The sequence below is a fragment of the Chiloscyllium plagiosum genome, chromosome 6, assembly GCF_004010195.1.
Source record: "Chiloscyllium plagiosum isolate BGI_BamShark_2017 chromosome 6, ASM401019v2, whole genome shotgun sequence".
In the NCBI taxonomy this organism is placed as follows: Eukaryota; Metazoa; Chordata; class Chondrichthyes; order Orectolobiformes; family Hemiscylliidae; genus Chiloscyllium; species Chiloscyllium plagiosum.
Genome location: NC_057715.1, coordinates 50,218,356 through 50,241,898, shown reverse-complemented (window position 1 = coordinate 50,241,898; position 23,543 = coordinate 50,218,356). Strand labels below are relative to the sequence as shown.

General features: G+C 42.3%; 1 protein-coding gene across 4 annotated transcripts in view; it reads left to right on the top strand.

Moving 5' to 3' along the window:
- Positions 1-23,543, top strand: part of hephl1a (hephaestin-like 1a) — a 141,416-nt gene that overhangs the window by 98,476 nt on the left and 19,397 nt on the right. For 2 of the 4 annotated variants that reach the window (XM_043691507.1, XM_043691505.1), the window contains 2 exons: positions 18,428-18,650; positions 18,747-18,886. The exons of 1 other annotated variant lie outside the window; for it this stretch is intronic. In XM_043691507.1, the coding sequence (XP_043547442.1) occupies positions 18,428-18,650; positions 18,747-18,886 (363 nt within the window). Of the gene's footprint in view, positions 1-252; positions 950-18,427; positions 18,651-18,746; positions 18,887-23,543 lie in introns of those variants that run through there. One more of the 4 variants, XM_043691509.1, reaches the window with a different exon arrangement.

The following is a 23,543-nucleotide window of genomic DNA, read 5'->3' as shown; positions in this document are numbered from 1 at the left end:
ACACTGCTACTTGGAATGCTATTTTGAATGCTTTAGCTGACAGTGTCTGTTAATCACACTCTTCAGGATGGAACTACCACTGGTGCTATTTAAAAATCATCAATGACTTTCAAATTAGTTACTGATTTTTGATACTTTTTGCTATGGTAGCGCTAAATACTTGTACGTTCTAAACTGCTTTAAAATTGCTAAAGCTCTGCTGTTTCAGATATTGATTGATTATGCTAATTTCAAAACTTTTCCATCAACTAGTTGCACTCAGAAGGTATAGTAATTGGCATTCCTCTCGACTTGGAGAATGAACAGAGGTCACATATACCAAGGCAAACAGCTGACAGAGGGAGGAGGATGATGATCAAAGGGGCTGTCACCAAAAGATCAGATCCACTCAGGGTGTTAAGGTAGTTCATCCCCTCCTTGAAACACAGTGATAGGGTATCTGATGTATGCGCTTCATTAACATTGTCCCCAGTGAAAATTGTCACCTAATATAACCAAAACTGCAGCATTAGAGCAGCGTGAGTGCTATGCTCCAGAAAGCAACACCACACTCAAGAGCACATGTATTCAATGCATAAAATGCTGAACAAATCTTTTTAAGTATTGAGTAAAAGCTGGCAAACACACAAAATGAAAAGATTTAAATCGGAGTTTAGATTGGTGCATGTAAAAAGTGTCAAGCAAAGTATTTTAATGTGTTTTAAAATTGGCTTTTTATTGCATATGCATAGAATGAAGAAGTGAGGTGAGCATGCACAGTCGGAAATTATCAGTGGTGTCAGCAAAGACTTTATTTCAAAAATGTACCTTCTAACCCATCAACTCCAGTTTTCTGCCCCTCTTTAAGGAATACAAGTCAATCTCTCATTTTAAAATTAAAACTACATATAAGTATTCTGAATTTCAGAGCAAGTGAAATCAAATATTATGAAATGCCCCTCCTCTAGGAACACTTATATTTCTTCTCAGAAAACACTGAAATTATTGTGTACAATCTGACATTTAATGACTTGCATCTACCTATCTAATTTTATGATTTGGAAGAGCTGGTGTTGGATTGGGGTGTTCAAAGTTAAAAATCAACAACACCAGGTCATCAACCACTTGGTGAAGAAGCAGTGCTTCGAAAGCTAGTGCCTCCAAATAAACCTGTTGGACTATAACTTGGTGTTGTGTGATTTTTAACTTGATCTAATTTTAGAGATTGTTTTTCTGTGAAGTGCAGCTAGAGAACCAAATCAATCCTCTTACCTGTAATTCCAAAGTCCAGTCTGAACCGGTCCAAGTGGAGAAAATGATCAAGATTCTGATCTGGTATTCTTTGTATTCTATTAATAGGTTATTATACCTCAAGTTAATTACAAACATCAGTGTCCTCCAACAACTTAGAAATATCAGTATCCTACATAGGTTATAACTTGTAGATGCTGACCTTGTAATTTCTGAATTACACACACCTTGGCAATCACTCAGTTTGTATGTTTTCAAATTATTAAATGATCACTTCTACCTGTGAGTAACCTTGCACGTTACTGCCCCTTACCCTATATGAAACATAGATTTAGTGAAAGAATCAGATCTGTGACAATGATTGCTGCAAGCACTCCTGTTTTTGCGTGTACTTTCTTGTATGTTGCAACAATCCCATTCACGCATGAAGGTGTTTTGATGAGGCTGCCAATGCCTTATCACTTAGAGTTTGGGTTAAAATTTCCAAATAATGTAGGTACATATCCAGACATCCAAGAAGCTACAACCCAATAGTCTTTCAGTACTATTCACAGTTCTACTGTTTGGTCGCAGGAGTTTAACAGTGAAGGTTAATAATTTAAATCAATTTGTAATTAATATCTCCCCCACTGTGCTCTTTATTTCCAAAAATAATAAATCACTGTCAGTTGCATTTAAAAATAAAGCCTTTTAAAATTATCACCATGTGTGATGTTGGATACGTATTGAATAAGATCTCATCTCTTGCTGTGAAGTCTCTTGTTATGGCATATTCATGTGGACTGTGTTTCATAGCAGTCAATTGACTAATAAGATGATAGTGTGCTCAGCACAATTGGGATGTCCTCTGAAAGCAATAACCCAACATAAAAGTTATGGAGATCTTGATTACTAATTTAAAAAAAAAATGTTTTAAAAAGAGCTGAATAAAATAGTTTATCCAAACATGTTAATCAAGTTAAAAATGTAAAAATAAAGCTCTATTATTCACACATTTGGAAGTGAAATTTCCAATGCAAGATCTGGGACACTAGTAAGTGTTTGAAAAGCCATAATTGGCTCACACATAAGACCAGGTCACAATTTTCAGTTTTCGGGATGTTTTTGTTTCTTTTAAAGCTGCTGTATAAGCACGGCACTAGTTCTTGTTGTACCTCTACATCTCCCAGATCAAAACCTGGAATGTTGTGATGGTACAATCTTGTAGCCATCATTGCATCTTTCTCTACATTATAAGTAGTTTCAAAATGATTTCACCAGCTGCTCCAGCCATAATGTACCTTCCTTTTCACAGAACTAGCTGCTCACAATTTTAGGCCCGCTGTGAAGGCATGCCATCCCTCAATAGCATGCTTAGCAGTAGCTGCATGTTGTTGTCATGTATGTAAACAGGCAGCATAGAGTTGGCATGCAAATTGTATGAAAAGCAGTGCACACAAATAAATTCGCTTCCATTTTCAGATCCCATTGAACTATAAGTTCATAAGGTATAAGAACAGAATTAGGCCATTGGCCCATCGAGTCTGCTCTGCCATTTGGTCATGGCTGATATGCTCCTCACCCCCATTTTCCTGCCTTCTCCCCATAACCCTTCAACCCATTTCCAATTAAAAATTTGCTAAATTCCTCCTTAAATTTACTCACTGTCCCAGCATCCATCACAGTTTGGGGTCGCGAATTCCAAAGATTCACAACCCTTTGGGAGAAGTTGTTTCTCCTCAACTCAGTCTTAGGATAAGGGGTAGCAAATTTAAAACAATGAGCTCTTGCCCTAGAATGCCCCACAAGTGGAGGCATCCATTCCATGTCTATTTTATCCATATCTTTTATCATCCTGAATATCTCAATTTGATCTCTCCTCACTCTTCTAAATTTCAGAGAGTATAGGCCTACATTGTTCAAACTCTTCATTTCTAGGATCACTAGTAAACCTCCTCTGAACTGCCTCCAATGCCACTATATCTTTCCTCAAATAATGAGACCAAAGCTGTGCACAATACTTCAGGTGCGGTCTCACCAATGCGTTATCTAGTTCCACAATACTTCCTTACCTTTATATTCCATTCCTTTAGCAAAAAAAGCAACATTCCAATTCATTTCTTTATTATCTGCTGTACATGCATGCTAGCTTTCTGTAACTCATTAAGAAAGACACCCAGATCCCTCTGTACTGTAGCACCCTGGAATCTTTTCCCTATTTAGATAAGAAGTCCCATTTTTCCGTCCAATATGCATGACCTCACATTTATCCACTTTAAACTGCATCTGTCACATTTTGGCCCACTCTCCTAACCTATCTATGTCTATTTGTAAGGTTCTTATTTCCTCATTGCAATTTTCTGTTCTGCCTATTTTTGTGTTATTTGCAAATTTGGCTACAGAGTCTTCAATCCCTGTATCCAGGTCATTAATGTAGATTGTAAATAGTTGGGAGCCAAGGACTGAACTCGTGACACCCCACTAGGTATTTATTGCCAATCAGAAAAAAAAATCCCGGCTCTCTATCTTCTGTCCATTAGCCAGTCACCTATCTAAGCTAATAAATTACCTCAATCCCATATGGTCCAACCTTGTGAATTACCCCTTTGTACGGTATCTTATCAAAGGTCTTCTGGAAATCCAGGTATATTACATCCTCTAGATCCCCATTATGCCCTTTGCTTGTTGCATCTTTGAATAACTGTAGCAAATTAGTCAAACATGATAAAACCGTGCTGACTCTGATGAATAGTGTCCTGATTTTGCTTCATTGATAATTGATTCTAACACTTTCCCAACAGTAGATGTTAAACTAACTGGTCTGTAATTTCCCACATACTGCCTCCCTTCCTTTTGAATAAGGACATTCAAATCCTTACTTGAATAAATTTTTCGAATCCACTGAAACTTTTCCAATGTCTAGGGAATTTTGGAATATTGTAACCACTATCTCTGCCACCAATTCCTTTAATACCCTAGGATGTAGGCCATCATGCCCAGGGGACTTTTCTGTCCTCAATCCTAATAGTTTGTTTAGTACTCTTTCCCTATTGATGTTGATTGTTCTAAGTTCTACCATTTTTCTGTTGTCTCTGACTTGCCTGTTTCAGTAGGAGCAGTACTATTGTCCTCCACCATAAAAACTGAGGCAAAGTGTTGATTTAGCATCTCTGCCATTTCAGTGTTACCCACTATTAATTCTCCTATTTCATCTTCCCAGGGCCAACATTCACCTTAGCGACTCTGTTCCCTTTTATATACCTATAGAAGCTATTGCTATCTTGTTTGATATGTTGAGCTAGTCTTCTTTTGTAATTTACCTTAGCTCTTTTTATTAATTTTTAGTATCCCTTTGTTTATGTTTGAAAGTTTCTCAATCTTCCTGCCACTGGACTTTGCAATATGGTATATATTAGTTTTTGACTTTATATTGTCCTTGACTGGGGTATATTTCAGTTGTGAGGAATTGGGTAGCTCCTAAAACAACTGCCACTATTCATCCACTGTCTTACCATTTAACTTTTCTATCAATCTACTGAGGTCAAATAACAGATTAGATTAGATTCCCTACAGTGTGGAAACAGGCCCTTCGCCCCAACAAGTCCACACCGACCCTCTGAAGAGCAACCCATTCAGATCCATTTCCTGCTGACTGATGCACCTAACACTGTGGACAATTTAGCATGGCCAATTCACCTGACCTGCACATCTTTGGACTGGGAGGAAACCGGAGCTCCCGAAGGAAACCCATGCAGACACAGGCCGAGTGTGCAAACTCCACACAGACAGTCACCTAAGGCTGGAATTGAACCTGGGACCGTGGTGCTGGGACGCAGCAGTGCTAACCACTGAGCCACCATGCCAGATTGAAATGAATTTTTTCACTTCTTTAGCAAAGTATTCTTTGCAGTGAGATTCATGGTGAATGGTCTGCTATTACCCAGGTCAAATTTTTTCATGCAATCGTCTACTCTTCAGCTGATTATTAATGTATCCTGGTCTCTACAGTGTCCAACTCATGGAATCATGCAGCAACAGAGGCAGAAGTGCTCGTCTCCTGCAGCACTTTGCATTGTTGATGCTGCCGGTGCCATATTTAAACACCATGGCCCACATCACTCTATACATCACAAGCCAGAATGACTTTTCTCAATGTTGCATTTGCTGTCATGATGGAGGACTTGGCATAGAAAGAGAAGCTGGTGCGCAGTTTCTCTGACAGGCTATTGGAGTTTCTGGTGGATGTGGGGTGATTAAGAGAATGACGGTGTCATTTCCTCGACATTGCCAAAGGAGGCCCTGCTACTAGATATAGCCAACCTGGACAGAGGTAACAGCTCAAGTCAATGCAATTTCCAGGATGAAACTCAATGCTCAACTGTGCTGAAAAGTAGTTAATACCCTTGTACTCTATGCAGGGGTAAGTGATACCATTTTCTCTCCGCTATCTTAGACTTACAAAGCCACCGCTGCTCATTTTAACTCTGCCACTGCTCACACCTCTCAACCAGGTTAATGGATTGCTTCTCTTACTATTTCATACAGCATGTCCACTCAAAACCACCTACTTACTTCAAGCTTCTGATCCTCTGCGTTTTTCACTCACCTGAGATACCTTATCACCTTTCCTGCTCATCGATCACTGTAAACACCCCTCTCATCTATTCTGCTGTACTGAGTTTCTCCTTTGTGTCATTGCAGTAAAATAGTCTCTCCTCTCCAGGCCAAGACTGGCAGTGGGGTATTGGACATTAGACTCCTCATCACATCTGAAGAACTTGTGCTGGAGACTGCTTGAAAAGAAGGTGACCACTTGTGGGATGCCAAGCCCTTGAGGAGCAACCAACCAAGTGAGTTTCATTGTGCTGTGCCACTGTTTCATAATGCCAGTGATAACTGATTCTTATCCTGAACAGATTTTACTCCTTTCTCACAACTAAGTTCTTTTTTCTACTGTAGGTAACAGAGGGACCGATTGAGCTATGAGGAAAAGGCCATCACTCCTTACTGTCAGCTCAACTCCCATCTCTGAGGAGAAAGTCAATCAACCCACCCAGGATGCGCTAGCATGATTTTAACTTGCACCTCTCACCAGCTCAGAAACATTCATCTTGCTGATTATCCTTTATAGATTAGACTTGAGAGTACAGTCTAGTGAGTGTGTCACATGTCTCTGAAGCTTGTCACGGAAGAAACACCCAGGATTCTGATACTAGGAGGACTGCCAGAGATCAGGCAAATGGTCAGCGCCAGCAGATGATTCAATGGTCATACCTCGTCATGACTTTGCATAGTGCACAGACGGGCACATGAACAATAGGCAGCTTTGAGAGGCAATTGACAAACTGGATCAAAGGATGGAGGAGTCCATCAACATCAGTTCCCTGCTGGCTCTGGCTTACCTACATCTGGCTGCCTCCATGGATAGTCTGGCTATTGCTGCACTTGTTTGCTGTAGCCATAGGTGTTCAGCATCAGTGGTAAGGTGAGTGGCCAATGATGGTCCTTGACCTCACTCCAGGTGGCCCTTTCTCTCAGGAGGACAGAGTCATGCCAATATGCATCCAGATAGAGAAGGAGCTGCACAGAGGAGCCCTAAAACCTTTCCCTCAAGTTACTGCAGAACTATCTAGTCTATCCACATCTCCCTGATTATGATGTAGATGATGAGGAGGGTGAGCCTGCCTCAGGGCAGCATACTCTTCGTGGGTTTGTCCCTCTAGATTCGGCTCCAGCAATGACAAGCCAAGTCTTCCAACATAACAGGGCCAATTACAGAGGGGGTTCCACATACTACAGCTGCAGACCCTAGGACTGCACTCAAGTATTGTGGAAAGAAAAGGCTGAAGCAAGTTACTAATGACAATTACACTTCATTTACATTTCATTGTAAATAATCCAGCTAAAGACACCATGCATATAATCAAATAGATAAGAAAAGATTTAATTAACAACAAAAAAATTCAAAGACTGCAGAAGTAACTGCGTCCACATGTACTGTGGACTGACTGGGGGGCTGCTTGCTATATAATCAAAGCAAGACATTGAAAGGATGTCCACACCCAGTTCATTATTCCTGGATGTGGGCCCTTATATGGTTTTGTCTGGTCTCTCTGGCAGGACAATGTATAGCTCTGTCATAGTCTCTTGAATGTCCTTCCATTTCATCCAAATGGCAGTTACTCACCTCCTCCTCAGAGGATTGCTCTCAATCCTTAATTTTGTCTCTGCCCAGCACAATGACTCTTTTGTCAACTCAAGTTTGTAAGGTACAGCATGCCACACTGATGTGATACACCAGTTCTGGATTATATCACAAGGCCCTGCCTGGATCAGTCCAGCATTAAAATCTTAGCTTAAGGAGACATATTAGCTGTTCCACTTTGGCCCTAGTGGAAACTGAAACAGCATTGTATTGCCATTCTGCATCAATCTGAAAGTTTCATAATGATGACATTAACCACTAGCCATGTTTTCCAGCGCTCTCCAGTATGGCCTGAGGATTTTGGAAAGAGAAAAGAATCTGAGAATTCTCCTATTTTATATATATATATATCAATCATGTCAGTTCCTGGGATGCCTGGCACACACCTGCAAAATCTGACATGTATGATCACAGAAATGCTGGGTATTGATGGAATAGAAACCTTCCAGTTGATATAATCTGCAGTTTGGTGATACAGCACTCTCAAAGCAAAGTAGAGCAGATTATAGTTCCCTGCACTTGGGGAAACCATTGATATTGGAGAATTCTACTGTCTGAGCTGATTGATCACAGGGCACTGTTATAAACTTTATCAGTGACAAAATGATAATATAACTGGGTTAGTAATCCAGAATCAGTAATCCAGGCTAATGTTCAGGGGATGTGTGTTTGAATCCGACCATGGCAGATGGTGAAATTTCAATTTATTTTTTAAAAAAAACTGGAATAAAAAAGCAGACCAGTGGTGACCATATAACAACTGTGGGCGGCACGGTGGCACAGTGGTTAGCACTGCTGCCTCACAGCGCCTGAGACCCGGGTTCAATTCCCGCCTCAGGCGACTGACTGTGTGGAGTTTGCACGTTCTCCCCGTGTCTGCGTGGGTTTCCTCCGGGTGCTCCGGTTTCCTCCCACAGTCCAAAAGATGTGCAGGGTCAGGTGAATTGGCCATGCTAAATTGCCCGTAGTGTTAGGTAAGGGGTAAATGTAGGGGTATGGGTGGGTTTCGCTTCGGCGGGTCGGTGTGGACTTGTTGGGCCGAAGGGCCTGTTTCCACACTGTAATGTAATCTAATCTAATCTAACTGTCAATTATTGCAAAACCTGATCTAGTTCACTAATGTTCTTTCGTGTAACTCCAGAACCACAGCAATGTGTTTTTTTTAATTGTCTCATCAGAAGTGGGCATCGTTGGCTTATCAGCTTTGTTATCTGTCCCTAGTTGTCCTCAAGAAGGTGGTGATGAGCTACCTTCTAGAACTGCTGCAGTCCATATGCTGTAGTTTAACCCACAATATCCTAAGGGAGGAAATTCCAGGATTTTGATCCAGAGACAGTGAAAGAGCAGCAATATATTTCCAAATCAGGGTGGTGAGTGGTTTGGAGGGGAATTTGAAGGTGGTGGTGTTCCTATGTACCTGCTGCTCTTGTTCTTCTAAATGAAAGTGGTTTTGGGTTTGGAGGGTGGTGACAAATGATCTTTGGTGAATTGCTGCAGTGTAGATATAGTAGATACTATACGCTGCCACGACTGAACGTCAGTGGTGGAGGGAGTGGATGCTTGTTCATGTAGCACAAATCAAGCGGGCTGCTTTTTCCTGGATGGTGTCAAGTTTCCGAGTGTGGTTGGACCTGCACCCAACCAATATTCCACCACACTCCTGACTTGTGCCTTACAGATGGACAGACCTAGGAAAGTCAGGAGGTGAGTTTCTCCCCAAAGTTGTTCAAACCACTGATTTGCACTTGTAGCCACTGTGTTTATGTGGTGAGACCAGTGAAGTTTCTGGTCAATGGTAACTCCAAGAATGTTGATAGTAGGGAATTCAGTGATGGTAACACCATTGAAGGTCAAGAAGCGATAATTAGAGTGTTTCTTATTGGAAATGGTCATTACCTGGCACTTGTGTGGTATAACTTTTACTTGCCACTTGTCAGCCTAAACTTAGATATTGTCCAGAACTTGTTGCATTTGAATATGGACTGCTTCAGTATCTTAGATGTTGTGAATGGTACTGAACATTGTGCAATAAGCAAACATCCTCACTTCTGACTTTATGATGGAGGGAAGGTCATTGATGAAGCAGCTGCAGCTGGTGAGTCGAAGACACTATTCTGAGAAACTCCTACACACCTGTGCTGGAGCTGAGATGGCTGACCTCCAACCTCCACAGCTATCTTCCTATGTGCCAAGTATAACTCCAACCATCAGAGAGTTTGCCTCCCAAAACCCACTAATTCCAGTTTCCTAGGGGTCCTTGATGCCACACTCGGTGGCACACTTGATGTAATTTGCACTTCCTCTCTGCAATTCAACTTTTTTGTCCAAGGCTGTAATGAGGTCAGGAGTTGAGTGGCCCTAGCAGAACCAAAATTGGTCATCACTGAGCAGGTGCTGATTGATAGCACTATTGATGACAGTATCTATCACTTTACTAACGGTTAAGAGTAGACTGATGAGGCGGTGATTGGTTGGGTTGGATGTGTCCTGTCTTTTATTTGCAGGACCTACCCGAGCAATTTTCCATAGTGTTGGATAAATGCCAGGGTTGTAATAGAACTTGCATATGGGAGTAGCAAATGCTGGAGTACATGCGTTCAGTAGTATTGCCAGAAATTTGCCAGGGCCCATAGCCTTTGCAGTATCCCGTGTCTTCAATCATTTCTTGATATTGAATATTGAATTGGCTGAAGACTGGTGTCTGTAATTAGATTAGATTACCTACATTGTGGAAACAGGCCCTTCAGCCCAACAAGTCCACACCAATCCTCCGAAGACTAACCCACCAGACCAATTCCCTTATTTACCCCTGACTAATTCACCTAACACTGTGGGCAACTTAGCACGGCCAATTCACCTGACTTTACACATCTTTGGACTGTGGGAGGAAACCCATGCAGACAAGGGGAGAATATACAAACTCCAAACAGACTGTTGCCTGAGGCTGGAATCAAACCTGGGTCCGTGGCACTGTGGGGCAGCAGTGCTAACCACTGAGTCACTGTGCTGCCCCTGACAATTATCTCTGATGCTATATTGCCTGCCTAAACAAAGAAACATAAAATAATGAAAAAGTAAGCTCGGAATTCCACTTCAGTGACAAGCTCTGAGCTCGCTGTAAAGAATGAGAATTTTCAAAAAGAGCCATAAAGGCTGCAGTTAGGTACACGTTGGGGCCAGGTGGGACGTGACCCCAGGCCTTCTGACTCAGAGGTAGGGACACTCCCACCGGGCCACAAGAGCTCCCTAAAAAATAAACCTGTTGGACTATAACCTGGTGTTGTGTGATTTTTAGCTTTGATCATTCCCCTGGTCAGTCAATTGAGTTGTCATTTCTGGAGCAGACGAGACTCGAACCCAAGATTTCTCAGATCAGAGGCAGGGATGCTGTCAAGGCACCACAACTGCCTAACATTGTAATGCTGAGGACTACTGGACGAGACCGGGATGCATCATTCTGTTGACATTTCTGGTTTGCAGATTGTTGCAAATGCTGAAGCCTTAACTTTTGAATGTAAATGTTGGGCTGTTCCATCATTTAGGATGTTTTTGAAGCTATCGCTAGTGAGTTATTTGATTGTCTACCTCCATTTGCAACTGGATATGGAAGGACTGCGGAACTTAAATCTGATCCATTAGTTGTAGAATCGCTTAGCTCTATCACTTGCTGCTTAGGCTGTTGACATACACTGAAGTCCTGTTTGGTAGCTTCACCAGGTTGGTACCTCATTTTTTTGGTATGCCTGGTGCTGCTCCAGCATCCCTCCTGCACTTTCCATTGAACCAGGGTTGAATCCCTGGCTTGATGGTAATGGTTGAGTGGGGAAATATGCCAGGCTACATGGTTGCATATTGTGCTAGAGTACAATTCTGCTGCTGTTGCTGGCCCACTGTGTCTCACGGATGCTCAGTCTTGAGTTGCTAGATCGGTTTGAGGTCTATTCTATTTAGCTTGGTAATAGTTCCACACAACAGAATGGAAGGGATTCTCAATGTGAAGACAGACTTTGTCTCCATAAGGACTGTGCGGTAGTTCCTCTTGCCAATACTGCCATGGACAGATGCATCTGCTGCTGGCAGATTGCTAAGGATGAGGTCTAGTGTGTTTTTCTCTCTTGGTTCCTTCACCATGTGCCACCGACCCCAGTTGAGCAGTAAACTCCTTTAGGATCCACCCAGCTTGATGAGTTGGGCTGCTGCTGAGCCAGTCTTGGTGGTGGACTTTGGAATCCTCCTCCCAGAATACATGTTGCACCTTTGCCACAGTTAGTACCACCTCCAATTGAGGCTTTTGAGTTTGGAATCAACTTGGGGAAAGTGAGGACTCAGATGCTGGAGTTCAGTGTCAAACATTGTGGTGCTAGAAAAGTACAGCCAGTCAGGCAGCATCTGAGGAACAGGCGAGTCGACATTTCGAGCATAAGCTCTTAGAGTCATAGAGATGTACAGCATAGAAACAGATCCTTCGGTCCAACTTGTCCATGCCAATCAGATATTATAACCTAATCTAGTCCCATTTGTCAACACTTAGCCCATATCCCTCTAAACCCTTCCTATTCATATACCCATCCAGATGCCTTTTAAATGCTATGATTGCACCAGCCTCCACCAATTCCTCTGGCAGCTCATTCCATACATGCGCCACCTCTGCGTGAAAAATAATGAAGGGGAGCCCTAGGGGGCTGAGAGATAAATGGGAGGCGGGAGGGGGGGTCGGTCTGGGGGGAAAGTAGCTGAGAATGCGATAGGTAGATGAAGATGGGGAGGGATGATGGTGATAGATCAGGGAGGAGTGTGGAGCGGATAGGTGGGAAGGGAGATGGATAGTTAGGACAGTTCAAGAGAGCAGTGCTGAGATAGAGGGTTGGACCTGGGATAAAGTGAGGGCGGGGAAAATGAGGAAACTGGTGAAATCAACATTGATCCCGTGTGGTTGGAGGGTCCCAAGGTAGACGGTGAGGCGTTCTTCTTCCAGGCAAAGGGTGGCTAGAGTTTGGCGGTAGAGGAGGCCAAGGACTTGCATGTACTTGATGGTATGTGAGGGGTAGTTGAAGTGTTCGGCTACAGGGCGGTGGGGTTGATTGGTGCGTGTGTCCCAGATGTTCTTCGAAATGTTCCGCAAGTTAGCGTCCTGTGTCCCCAATGTAGAGGACACCGCATTGAGAGCAACAGACACAGTAGATGATATGTGTGAAAGTACAAGTAAATCTCTGTCAGACTTGGAGGGATCCTTTGTGGCCTCATATGGAGGTGAGGGGGGAGGTGTGGGCGCAGACTTTACACTTCTTGCAGTGGCGAGGGAAGGTGCTGGGAGTGGAGGGTGGGTTGGTGGGGGGGAGCTCGGACCTAACAAGGGAGTTGCAGAGGAATGGTCTCTGCAGAATACAGACAGGGGTGGGAGGGAAATATATTTCTGGTGGTGAGGTCTGTTTATAGGTGGTGGAAATGCAGAGGATGATGCTATGTGGTGCGGTAGAAAGTGAGGACCATGAGGGTTCTGTCCTTATTGCGATTGGATGGGTGGGGTTCAAGGTTGGAGGTGCAAGCAGTACAGGAGATGCGTTAGAGGGCACCATTGACCACGTGGGAGGGGAAATTGTGGTCCCTGAAGAAGGAGGCCTCTGGGATATTCTCTGGTGGAATTGTCCTCCTGGTAGCAGATGCAGCAGGTACGGAGGAATTGCGAATAAGGGATAGTATTTTTGCAGGAGGGAGGGTGGGAGTCAGTGGGTTGGAAGTAGATGTCTGTGTGAGTCAATTGCTGGAAATGGAGAGGTCCGGGAAGGGGAGGGAGGTGTCAGAGATGGTCCAGGTTAATTTGAGGTCAAGTTGGAAGGTGTTCATGAAGTTGGTCAACGAGGTGGCACCGATACAATCATAGATGTAGCGAAGGAAAAGATGGGGAGAAGTAGCAGTCTCTTGAACTGTCCACTCTACCCTCCTCTCCGACCTATCACCATCACACTCCACCTTCATCCATCACGCTGTCAGCTGCCTCGACCACCCCCCCGCCCCAGCCTCACTTTCCCCAGCCTCACTCCCCATGCGTTTTTCTCTCAGCCCTCTTAGGACCCCCTCATTCCTGATGAAGAGCTTATGCTCGAAATGTCAACTCTACTGCTGCCTGACTGGCTGTACTTTTCCAGTACCACGCTTTTCGATGCTTTTGAGTTTGTCTGCCTTTCTGAAATTGTAGGGGGCCAACTGATGCAAAGTATGTAATGACCATGATTGCCTTAGATCATAATTTGTAATTTAGTTGTTGCCAACAGAATGAACTTTCAATTAAATCCAGTTTGTTGGCAGATAGATGGCATTACAGAATAAGTTAATACATGATTAATACAATTAATCCAAGCAGGGTCTTCCATGCAAAGAATTACACTCCACCCTTGAAGTGAGAAACAATGACTTATTCCATCCACAGTATATGCAGTGGCAGCCATTTTGTCTCCTAATTAGAGTTTGGTGTAACACTACAAAATTTTCAATTTCATGTCTAAGTTGGCCTGAAACTAATGATCATAGAATCATAGAATCCTTGCAGTGCAGATAGAAAACATTCAGCCCATCGAGCATCTGACCCAGACCCAGCCACAACTCCATTCCACATAGCCTGCATATTCCTGTACACTATGAGGCAGATATGATAGGTTGATTTAAAGGACTTGTGGATAAGCACATGAAGATGCAAGGAATGGAGAGATATGGACCAAGGGCAGGCAGAAGGGATTAGTTAAATTTGGCATGGGCTGAAAAGCCCATTCCTGTGCTGTCCTGTCCTATGCTCTAGTTTAGCCTGGCCAACCTACCCAAACTGTACTTCTTTAGACTATGGGAGAAATCTGAAGCGGCCAGGAAGACACAGGAAGAACATATGCATTTCATAAATGCAGCTGCCTTTGGCTGAATTCGAACCTGGTTGCCTGGCACTGTGAGGCTCTTTACTTTTCCCTTGTAACCACCGTGCCACCGCAGTATGAACCCCACATCTTTCACACACTTTTTTTTCTAATTGACCTTGCGTCCCCAATGACTATTCTGTCTCCCCCCATTTCCATTCAGCCCCTTTATTTTCTTACTAATGACTGACCTCATGATTTTGTGAGTTGCCATGTCCTTGTTGGCCATTCACTCCTCATATTGAGAGATTAGGCTGTTCGTGGGAGCTCTCCCCTTCCCCATGTCCCCTTCTATGCTCAATGAGATCCCAAATATCTGTCTTGTATTGACCTGTTTCACTATTAATCATTCTCACAGTTACTCAGTTTAATGAACTCCAACCTGAGACTTGAGCTCTTTACTTTTCCCTTGATTGCACTGACTGCCACCAGATGAGCTCCATGACCATGAATCCCAAGACCCCAAGACTGACCATGACCAAACCTCTGGCCAGAGAGGATAGTCCTGACTAAGCACGGTCCAGCCCCTATCCTAAGGGATGTCTCCACTGCTTCCCATCTAAGGTGTTGCAGGACTGGTTCCAGAATTGTCTAAGGCCCAATTGTTGGACTGTGAGGCCATTGAGCTCCAGCTCTCTGGTTGGACCAAGCACCTAACTGTTGTCAGCCAGTCACCCTGCCAAAATGGAATTGGATGATGCCCTTGGCTGAGTGGCAGCAGCCCAAGCTGACAGTTATCCCCACAGATCCCACTAAAAGATTTAGGACCCTTTAACTTTCGGACGTAACCATTTGTGCGTTTGCCACATAGGCTCCTGGCATGTGCTGTAAGTGTGACATTGATGTAACCAGGAGCTATGCAGCACAGCATCTACCCCTTGATTGTTCAGCACTTCAATCCATGACAAGCTGCCTGCACCTCCCTCTGGACTAAACAGATGGCAGGATGTAATTTATGGCTAAAGAACCTATTCACTTTTAAAAAATGCAAGCTACAGAGGTTGTCTGCCTGTAATTAAAACTATAGGGCCTATAGTTGAAAAACAGTGTAAGCCAGAGTGGCTGGCAACTAAAAGGTTTCTGAGGCATTACAAGCAGATGTATACATCCCTGCAGCCTTAGCAATCTAGCAGAATTATGTAGGCCATAAATGGTTGGGAGCTGTAAAGTGAAGAAGTGAAGTGGTGTGTGAGTTCTTCTGAAAGCAGCCATGATTAAGTGATGGTTTGCCGATTCCCAGTTGCATGAACAAAGGATTGAAAAGAATGGTGTCCATGGAACATTAAAGAATATGGTGACCGTGGAGCTGGATAAAGTCCGAGAGAAGCAAGTGACTCTGATTTTCACGTCAGGAATTGATACCATCTAGTTTTTCTTGGGAGGGAAGTGAGAATGTGGAGCTACGTAGAAATGTGGTGAGATTAGTTAGTGATGAGTGCAATTGCATGGAAATCAGATCATCACCATATTTAGTAGGATTTTGAATTTGCTGCTTAAACTTTAAGGGGAAAGTCAGAATTTTTTCTCAAAGTCAAGAATCTGATGTCTTAAAAATTCTTGCCATATTTTCTCCAATTTTCTTGCTACTTCCCATACTGGTGTGAAGCAGTGGAAAACTCTACCCATTGTCCTTTTGAATGCTTCCTCTTGTCTGCTACTCAGAATGTAATGGTGCTTATTTTCTTGGTCCGTCAGCCCAATGTCACAACAGCTCTATAAATGGAAATACTCAAACATGAAAAGGTAGTGCATATACATAGAGTCTTAGAAATGTACAGCATGGAAACAGACCCTTCAGTCCAACCCGTCCACGCCGACCAGACATCCCAACCCAATCTAGTCCCACCTGCTGGCACCCGACCCATATCCCTCCAAACCCTTCCTATTCATATACCCATCCAAACGCCTCTTAAATGTTGCAATTGTACCAGACTCCACCACGTCCTCTGGCAGCTCATTCCATACACATACCACCCTCTGCATGAAAATGTTGCCCTCAGCCTCCGACGCTCGAGGGAAAAAAGCCCCAGCCTATTCAGCCTCTCCCTGTAGCTCAGATCCTCCAACCCTGGCAACATCCTTGTCAATCTTTTCTGAACCTTTCAAGTTTCACAACATCTTTCCTATAGGAAGGAGACCAGAATTGCATGCAATATTCCAACAGTAGCCTAACCAATGTCCTGTACAGCTGCATGATGACCTCCCAACTCCTGTACTCAATACTCTGATCAATAAAGGAAAGCATACCAAACGCCTTCTTCACTATCCTATCTACCTGCGATTCCACTTTCAAGGAGCTATGAACGTGCACTCCAAGGTCTCTTTGTTGAGCAACACTCCCTCAGACCTTACCATTAAGTGTATAAGTCCTGCTAAGATTTGCTTTTCCAAAATGCAGCACCTCGCATTTATTTGAATTAAACTCCATCTGCCACTTCTCAGCCCATTGGCCCATCTGGTCCAGATCCTGTTGTAATCAGAGGTAACCCTCTTCGCTGTCCACTACACCTCCAATTTTGGTGTCATCTGCAAACTTACTAGCTATTGTGGGCGGCACGGTGGCACAGTGGTTAGCACTGCTGCCTCACAGCGTCAGAGACCCAGGTTCAATTCCTGCCTTAGGCGACTGACTGTGTGGAGTTTGCACATTCTCCCCGTGTCTGCGTGGGTTTCCTCCAGGTGCTCCGGTTTCCTCCCACAGTCCAAAGATGTGCAGGTCAGGTGAATTGGCCATGCTAAATTGCCCGTAGTGTTAGGTAAGGGGTAGATGTAGGGGTATGGGTGGGTTGCGCTTCAGCGGGGCGGTGTGGACTTGTTGGGCCGAAGGGCCTGTTTCCACACTAAGTAATCTAATCTATACCTCTTATGAATTCCTCTCTCACTTATTTTAATAGAGATATTAAGTCATCTATTTCAAATTATTCAACAAATATGTAAAGAGTGGCAGAGGAATTCTGGACTAATATTATACATGCATCAATTAATGTCACATGATATTATTTTCGACAACTGTTTCATCGATTTTGGCTTCTAAAAAGTTTCTGATCCGACTTTGACATTGCTGTGCATCTTTTATTTCCTTACTCTTTTGACATCTGAATTTGCACAGCTAGCACTACAGCAATTTTCAAACTGTCACAATGCAGGAACTCCCTTTATTAAACTGGAATGTGATGGAGCTTTTATAATTGGCTTGAGCACTGAGTTATAATCCCATTTCTTTCTGGTCACACAAAGCAGAGCTTTACTTACATAAATTCAGAGTTGTGCTCATCAGCATTAAAATAATGTTTAAAATTTAAATGATAGCAAACAGCTCACAAAATATTCAGCTTGCCACCAACAATCAAGAGTTAATTAAATTTGAGAGCTCATAGGACTGTAATTAGTACATAACTGAAGAGAATGGAATTATTGATTTGAGATGAGTTAAATTTTTTTCTGGTTGAATTCACAGCAATTGCACTCTTTTTGGTATCATATTATTGGACATGGACATGCACAGTATAATTTGTTTGTAAACTCATAGAATCATAGAAGCATGCTGTACAGATGAGGCCCTTTGCCTTATTAAGCCTTTGCCAAGTATATACTACTCCCTATGTTAGTCCCACTTTCCCAAACTAGGCCCATAACCTTGCTCACATAAACTTCAAGTTTTTGAAATTTCCCACATCAGCTACCCTCCCAGGCAGTGCATTCCAAATTCCCAACACACACTGGATGTAAAGATTTTTCCTCAATTCTCCATTAAACCTCCTGCCTTTCACTTTAAGGTTATGTCTACTTGTTGGTTTGTCCATTAAGGGGGACAGTGGGTTTCTATTCACCCTGTCCATGCTCCTCATATTTTTATACACCTCTATCAGGTCCCCTCTCAACATTCTCTTCTCCAAAGAAAACAACCCAAGCTTATCCAGCCTTTCTTGATCGCTGAAATGTTCCATCCCCAGTCATAGTGGATCTCCTTTGTGCCCTCTCCAATACAATCACATCCTTCCATCATGAATCATGAGCTATTTAGTACACATAATATTTAGCCATCTACGTACTGTTGATTATAAAACAATTAAAATGTAATTTGCATAATTTATTGAGCAGTTTTTTTTAGGATCTATACAGTGGTTTGGTTGGCCCACTGGTAACCTGCCGTAAAGGAGTACTCTCAGAGAATGGCATGAGGAAAGATGTTGATCGGGAATTTGCTCTATTGTTCATGGTGTATGATGAAAATGAATCCTGGTACTTGGATAACAATATTATCACTTACCTCCATGTGGACCCAACTAAATTGAAGAAAACAGACGAATTTGTGGAAAGCAATAAAATACATGGTATGGACCTATACAGATTATAAATTCCAAAAAAGTGGATCCAAAGATCATTTCCCACAATTAACTTACTCAATTTTAATGTTATTTTCATTTCAGCAATCAATGGGAAGATCTATGGAAATCTTCATGGACTGACTATGGTTAAAGGAGAGAAGGTTGATTGGTATTTGCTGGGTATGGGAAATGAAGTAGACATGCACACTGTTCATTTCCATGCCCAGAGTTTTATTTATAGGGTAAGCAAATTTTTTATAAAATTTTCTGGAATTTTATAAAAGTTTCTTTTATTCCAACTGCATCAATCACTTGTTATATAACCAATGTAGCTTACACGTTTGGAGTTTATGCACCTGATAATATTAACTAAATGTTCAATTTTATTTACTGAGCAGCTTTAATTTCGTATATTTCTAGCTGGAAGTAAAACCAGTTAGTTTGCTGTAATCCAGGGGTTTGGTTAGCTCAGTTGGCTGAATGCCTGCTTTGCAATGCAGAGTAACTCCAACAGTTTGATTCCTGCATTGGCAGGACTTGCCTTCACAACCTGTCCTCAGAATGGTGACTGTTAGGTTAAACCACCACCAGTCATCTGTTGCCAATGACAGAGCAGCCCTATGGTCCAATAGCACTATGGCAACGTTTTACTCTAATCCAAGATAAAAATTCTCTTGGATCCTTTTTATTTAATTCAATGTTTTGCCGATGGCTTGGTGGAAATGTGACAGAACTGTTTTTAATTGTTGCATTACCACCATGCCTGTTTATTTTTGGAAGAGGATTTTACATTTTGTCATCTGTTTTCCAAAGATTAGTTTGATTTGTTGTATGGTGGTGCACTAACAAGTACAAAAGAAGAAATTCCCATCCTTGTACCTAGGTTTCAGCTGACTTTGGGTTAATTTGCATTGTTTCATAATTTCAATCCACAACCTATCAGTGTATTTGTCTTTGTAAATCCTTAAATTGGCTATATGTTTAACTTAAATTAAACAAGAGGAAAATATATGAATGTTATTCTCCATTAATTGTGCAATCAGCTGTTATAACACAGGGTAAACCCTTCTGCTAATTTAAACCCAACACACAGAGAAGCTCAACTCATGCCGTAATCTGTTAAATTTCGAGAGGCAAAGAACTATTGCAAAGGTCACTATTTAGAGCAAAAATTAACAATTTTATTCTTTAAGTCCAACAGAGAATATTAAAACCAACAACTATTTATAACTCCTTTCTCTTAAACCTATCTTTTACCTCTCACTGTACGATACTGGTCCAATTAAAATAAAATCCTGATTAAGATTTACAAAACAAAATCATGTCTCAAACCAGTTAGCTATGTCGATTATCCTTTATAGATTTTTCTCTGTAGATTTTTCTCTAGGCCGACTTCGATGTTCTGCTGCACAATCCTCTTATAGACAGGTACCTTTCAGAGAGCTCTTCGGTTAGCAGTCTATACTTGTCGATGTTCTGGGCAGTTCTCCCCCTATCTGTTTAAAACATCAGATAATTACATTGGTTTGAAGTTGTCAAAATACTAAATTCAAGTTTGATTGGATTTTAGTATCTGGGCCATAATTTAAACAGATTGGCTGAATGTGAATTTGTTTTTGTATCATGACGACTCAGCTGCAGTATTGGTTTCACAGTCAAATGTTAATTTTAAGTTCTTTCAGCAAACTCTGTGCCTCTCAAGTCCGTGCCAGCTTCCAGTCTCTCTTAAAGGTACAGTACACACTGACTCCTTCATAAATCATCTAAATTCACAAAGTTCAACAATTGTGGGAGGCGTGAGGAAAGACTATGATAGTATTAACTAAGAGGGAGAACACCGGCCTGTTTGTGAGGATAACGGCAATTTCGCCAACTGAATTAGAGAGAGGTGTTGAAGTACCAGCATATAGATAATTCAAAGAAATGATTGATAGTATAGAGTCAGAGTGATTTAAGGTGCAGATGGAGACAATTCTGCTAATTAAGTGCATGTCATCTCCTGTGGAATAATTCAGATTCCATTTGAAGTCTGAAGAAGGAGGAAAATGTCAATGTGGGCTAGAAGGGTTATAGGAGTAAAATTTATTTGTGAATTGAAGTGATGAAAACCTTGATCATCGATGAGCAACTTTGAGCTACCAACTTTGGACAGAACAAATAGGGAGAAAATGTTCCTACCTTGCATTGGTATTCACCAAGGAGCGGGACATGAATGATGTTGAGGTTAGGGATAGATGTTTGATTACTCTAGGTCGAGTCGGCATGAGCGAGGAAATGTTGGGTATTCTAAAAGGCATTAAGTTGGACAAGTCCCCTGGTCCGGATTGGTTACTGAGGGAAGTGAACGAGGAAATAGCTGGGGCTTTAACAGATATCTTTGCAGCATCCTTGAACACGGAATCATGGTATGACAACACCCTAGATGTTAGCTGCTTCTTCACTTCCCTAAAGGCTATGTCTTGGCTATGAGACCACTTCCAAGGCTGATCCTTTAGCATTAGCAGATGTAAGGATACCAGGATGGAGGCCAGGTTATGTATGAATTTTCTGTAATAATTCACCAACCCAAAGAAAGAGCTAAGTTCTGGTACAGATCTGGGAGCCAGGGCACCTTTTGATTATCCTCACTTTACTTTCCAGTGGATATAATCCGGTCTTGTTGACTCTAGCCCAGGCGGGACAATTGGGATGCCTGGAATGCACATTTTTCTCTTCTAAGGCATACACCCGCTTTGCAGAAATGTCTAAGGACCATGTCCAGGTTCTCTAAGTGCTCTTTATTCAGCTTCCTTGTTATTAGCAATCATCCAGATGAAGGCCACCCTAGGGGAGGCCTTGTAAAATGGCCCAGGCTGATGATGGCCCAACTGGCCCATGCAGTGTCTCATACAGTGATGCAAACCCTTATGTGTATTAATTTTAGCAAACTTCTGGGTATCTTCATCTAACTGCAATTTCAAGCACACATGGCTCACATCAAGCTTCATGATGGCCCCCTGCCATCTCTGTGTGTAAGCCATCTATGTGAGCGATTGGATATTTTTTCCAGTTGCAAAAAATGGTTTACCATTTGTTTAAAATGCCCATAAAGACGAACCAATCCATCTGGCTTCACAATTGGTGTGACAGATGCTGCCCATTCTACAAACTGCACTGGTTTGATGATTCCTTTGCTTACCAGCCTCCTGATTTCTGCCTCTACTTTTGTACATAAAGCAATTGGCACCAGTCAGGCCTTGCAGATTTGTATATTTGCCTCCTGGTGTGTCAGTATGCAAGGTGGCCTTGGCTCCTTTGATAGTCTCTAAATCTTCCTGAAAATCTTTTAGGTATTTAATTAGGACATTACTCAGTCAGCTATTTTCTAATCAAAAATGTGGAGCCAATCCAGGTGAATTTTTCTCAACCAATTTCATCCCATCAAGCTTGGGCCTGAACCTTTTACTGCAATCAGTGGTAACTGAGCCAACGGCATTTCAACCAAGACCAGAACCGGAGTTGTACCCTTAATATGTAAAAGTTCCCTGGTATAGGTTTTCAGTTAGCCAAGGTCTTATATAAACATAAGGGTTAAAGTCCAGAATGAATTTTGTGAAAGACTGGTTCTGCAATCACTGACATAGCCACGCTAATATCAAACTCTGTTAGAAACAGGGACCATTTAACCAATGTTTATCTTGATTGGTTCTGATTTGGATATTACTAAGCACTTTAACTGTTCCAACTCATATGTACATGGGCTTTCCAGGGTATGCACTGCCCTGGATACTGGTCTATGAGTTCTTTTACTCAATTCAGGCCTAGGGGGACTCTGCTGTCTTGAGTCCACATACTAGCAGTAACCACAATGGCTTGCTGGCCTGGATCCTGAAGAAAATATTAACCGTTTGGTCAAGGCTCAAATTTATTTTGGGGTTTTGCTGTGGGCTGACCGAGAGTTCCTCTATAGGATATGCCCTGAGTGAGGTTATGCAATTATCTTCACTCAAGTGGTGTTCCCCAAGCTCAGTCAGCCTGGCAAGATTGAACACTTCCATTGGTGTACCCTGAAACTTTTATGCCCTGCTTGCCATTTTTCTAATGACAAAACCAGTTGTAGTGCCTATTTGAAGTCCAGTTGGGCTTCAGCTAGTAGATGCTTTTGCCTGGTTACTTTAATAATCCTATGTACCAAATGGTCTCTCAGCATCTCCTTATGGGTTAAACCAAAGTCACATGTCTCTACCAGTCATCTTAACCTTGTCAAAAATCCAAACACTGATTTCCCTGGTTCTCAAATTGCCAAGTAAAACTGCTGGCATCTCCGAATTAGAGGACGCTTGGGGTCATACTATTCCTTAACTAAATCCCTCAATATTTGAAAAGTGTTAGTGTCTGGTGCCTCAGGAAAAGTTAAGCTCCTAATAAACGAAAAATCTGCAGGTCTATGAGTCATCAGGAGAATTACTTGTGTTTTCTCATCTGCCCCAATGTCATTTTCTGGGGGGTAGAAAACATATTCTTTCCACATATTGGGGCCAGACCCCAACAGCAGGATCAAATTTGTCAAGCTTCCAAAATAATGGCATGATGCCAGAAATGCTTAGCCCAACCTAAGGTCAGCTGTTGAGAGCAAATTTCTTAAGGAGTATTTTTTTTTTTCTCTTGAGGCCAATGAACTAACTCCACAGAGGCCAGTATCCCATCACCAAGTTACCCTTTACACATACATAGAACTTGACACTGGTCCGGCTTAATCAAAGTTAGCTCTGAGTGAGCAGAACCTCTGACACACCTGTCAGCCAGAACTCCTAATTGGGCCAGATTAACAGCCCCAGTCAGGGAACTCCTATTCTATGAGGTCCATCTGGCTGACCTCATTACAATCAATAGTTGAAAATGTGTTGCTGGAAAAGCGCA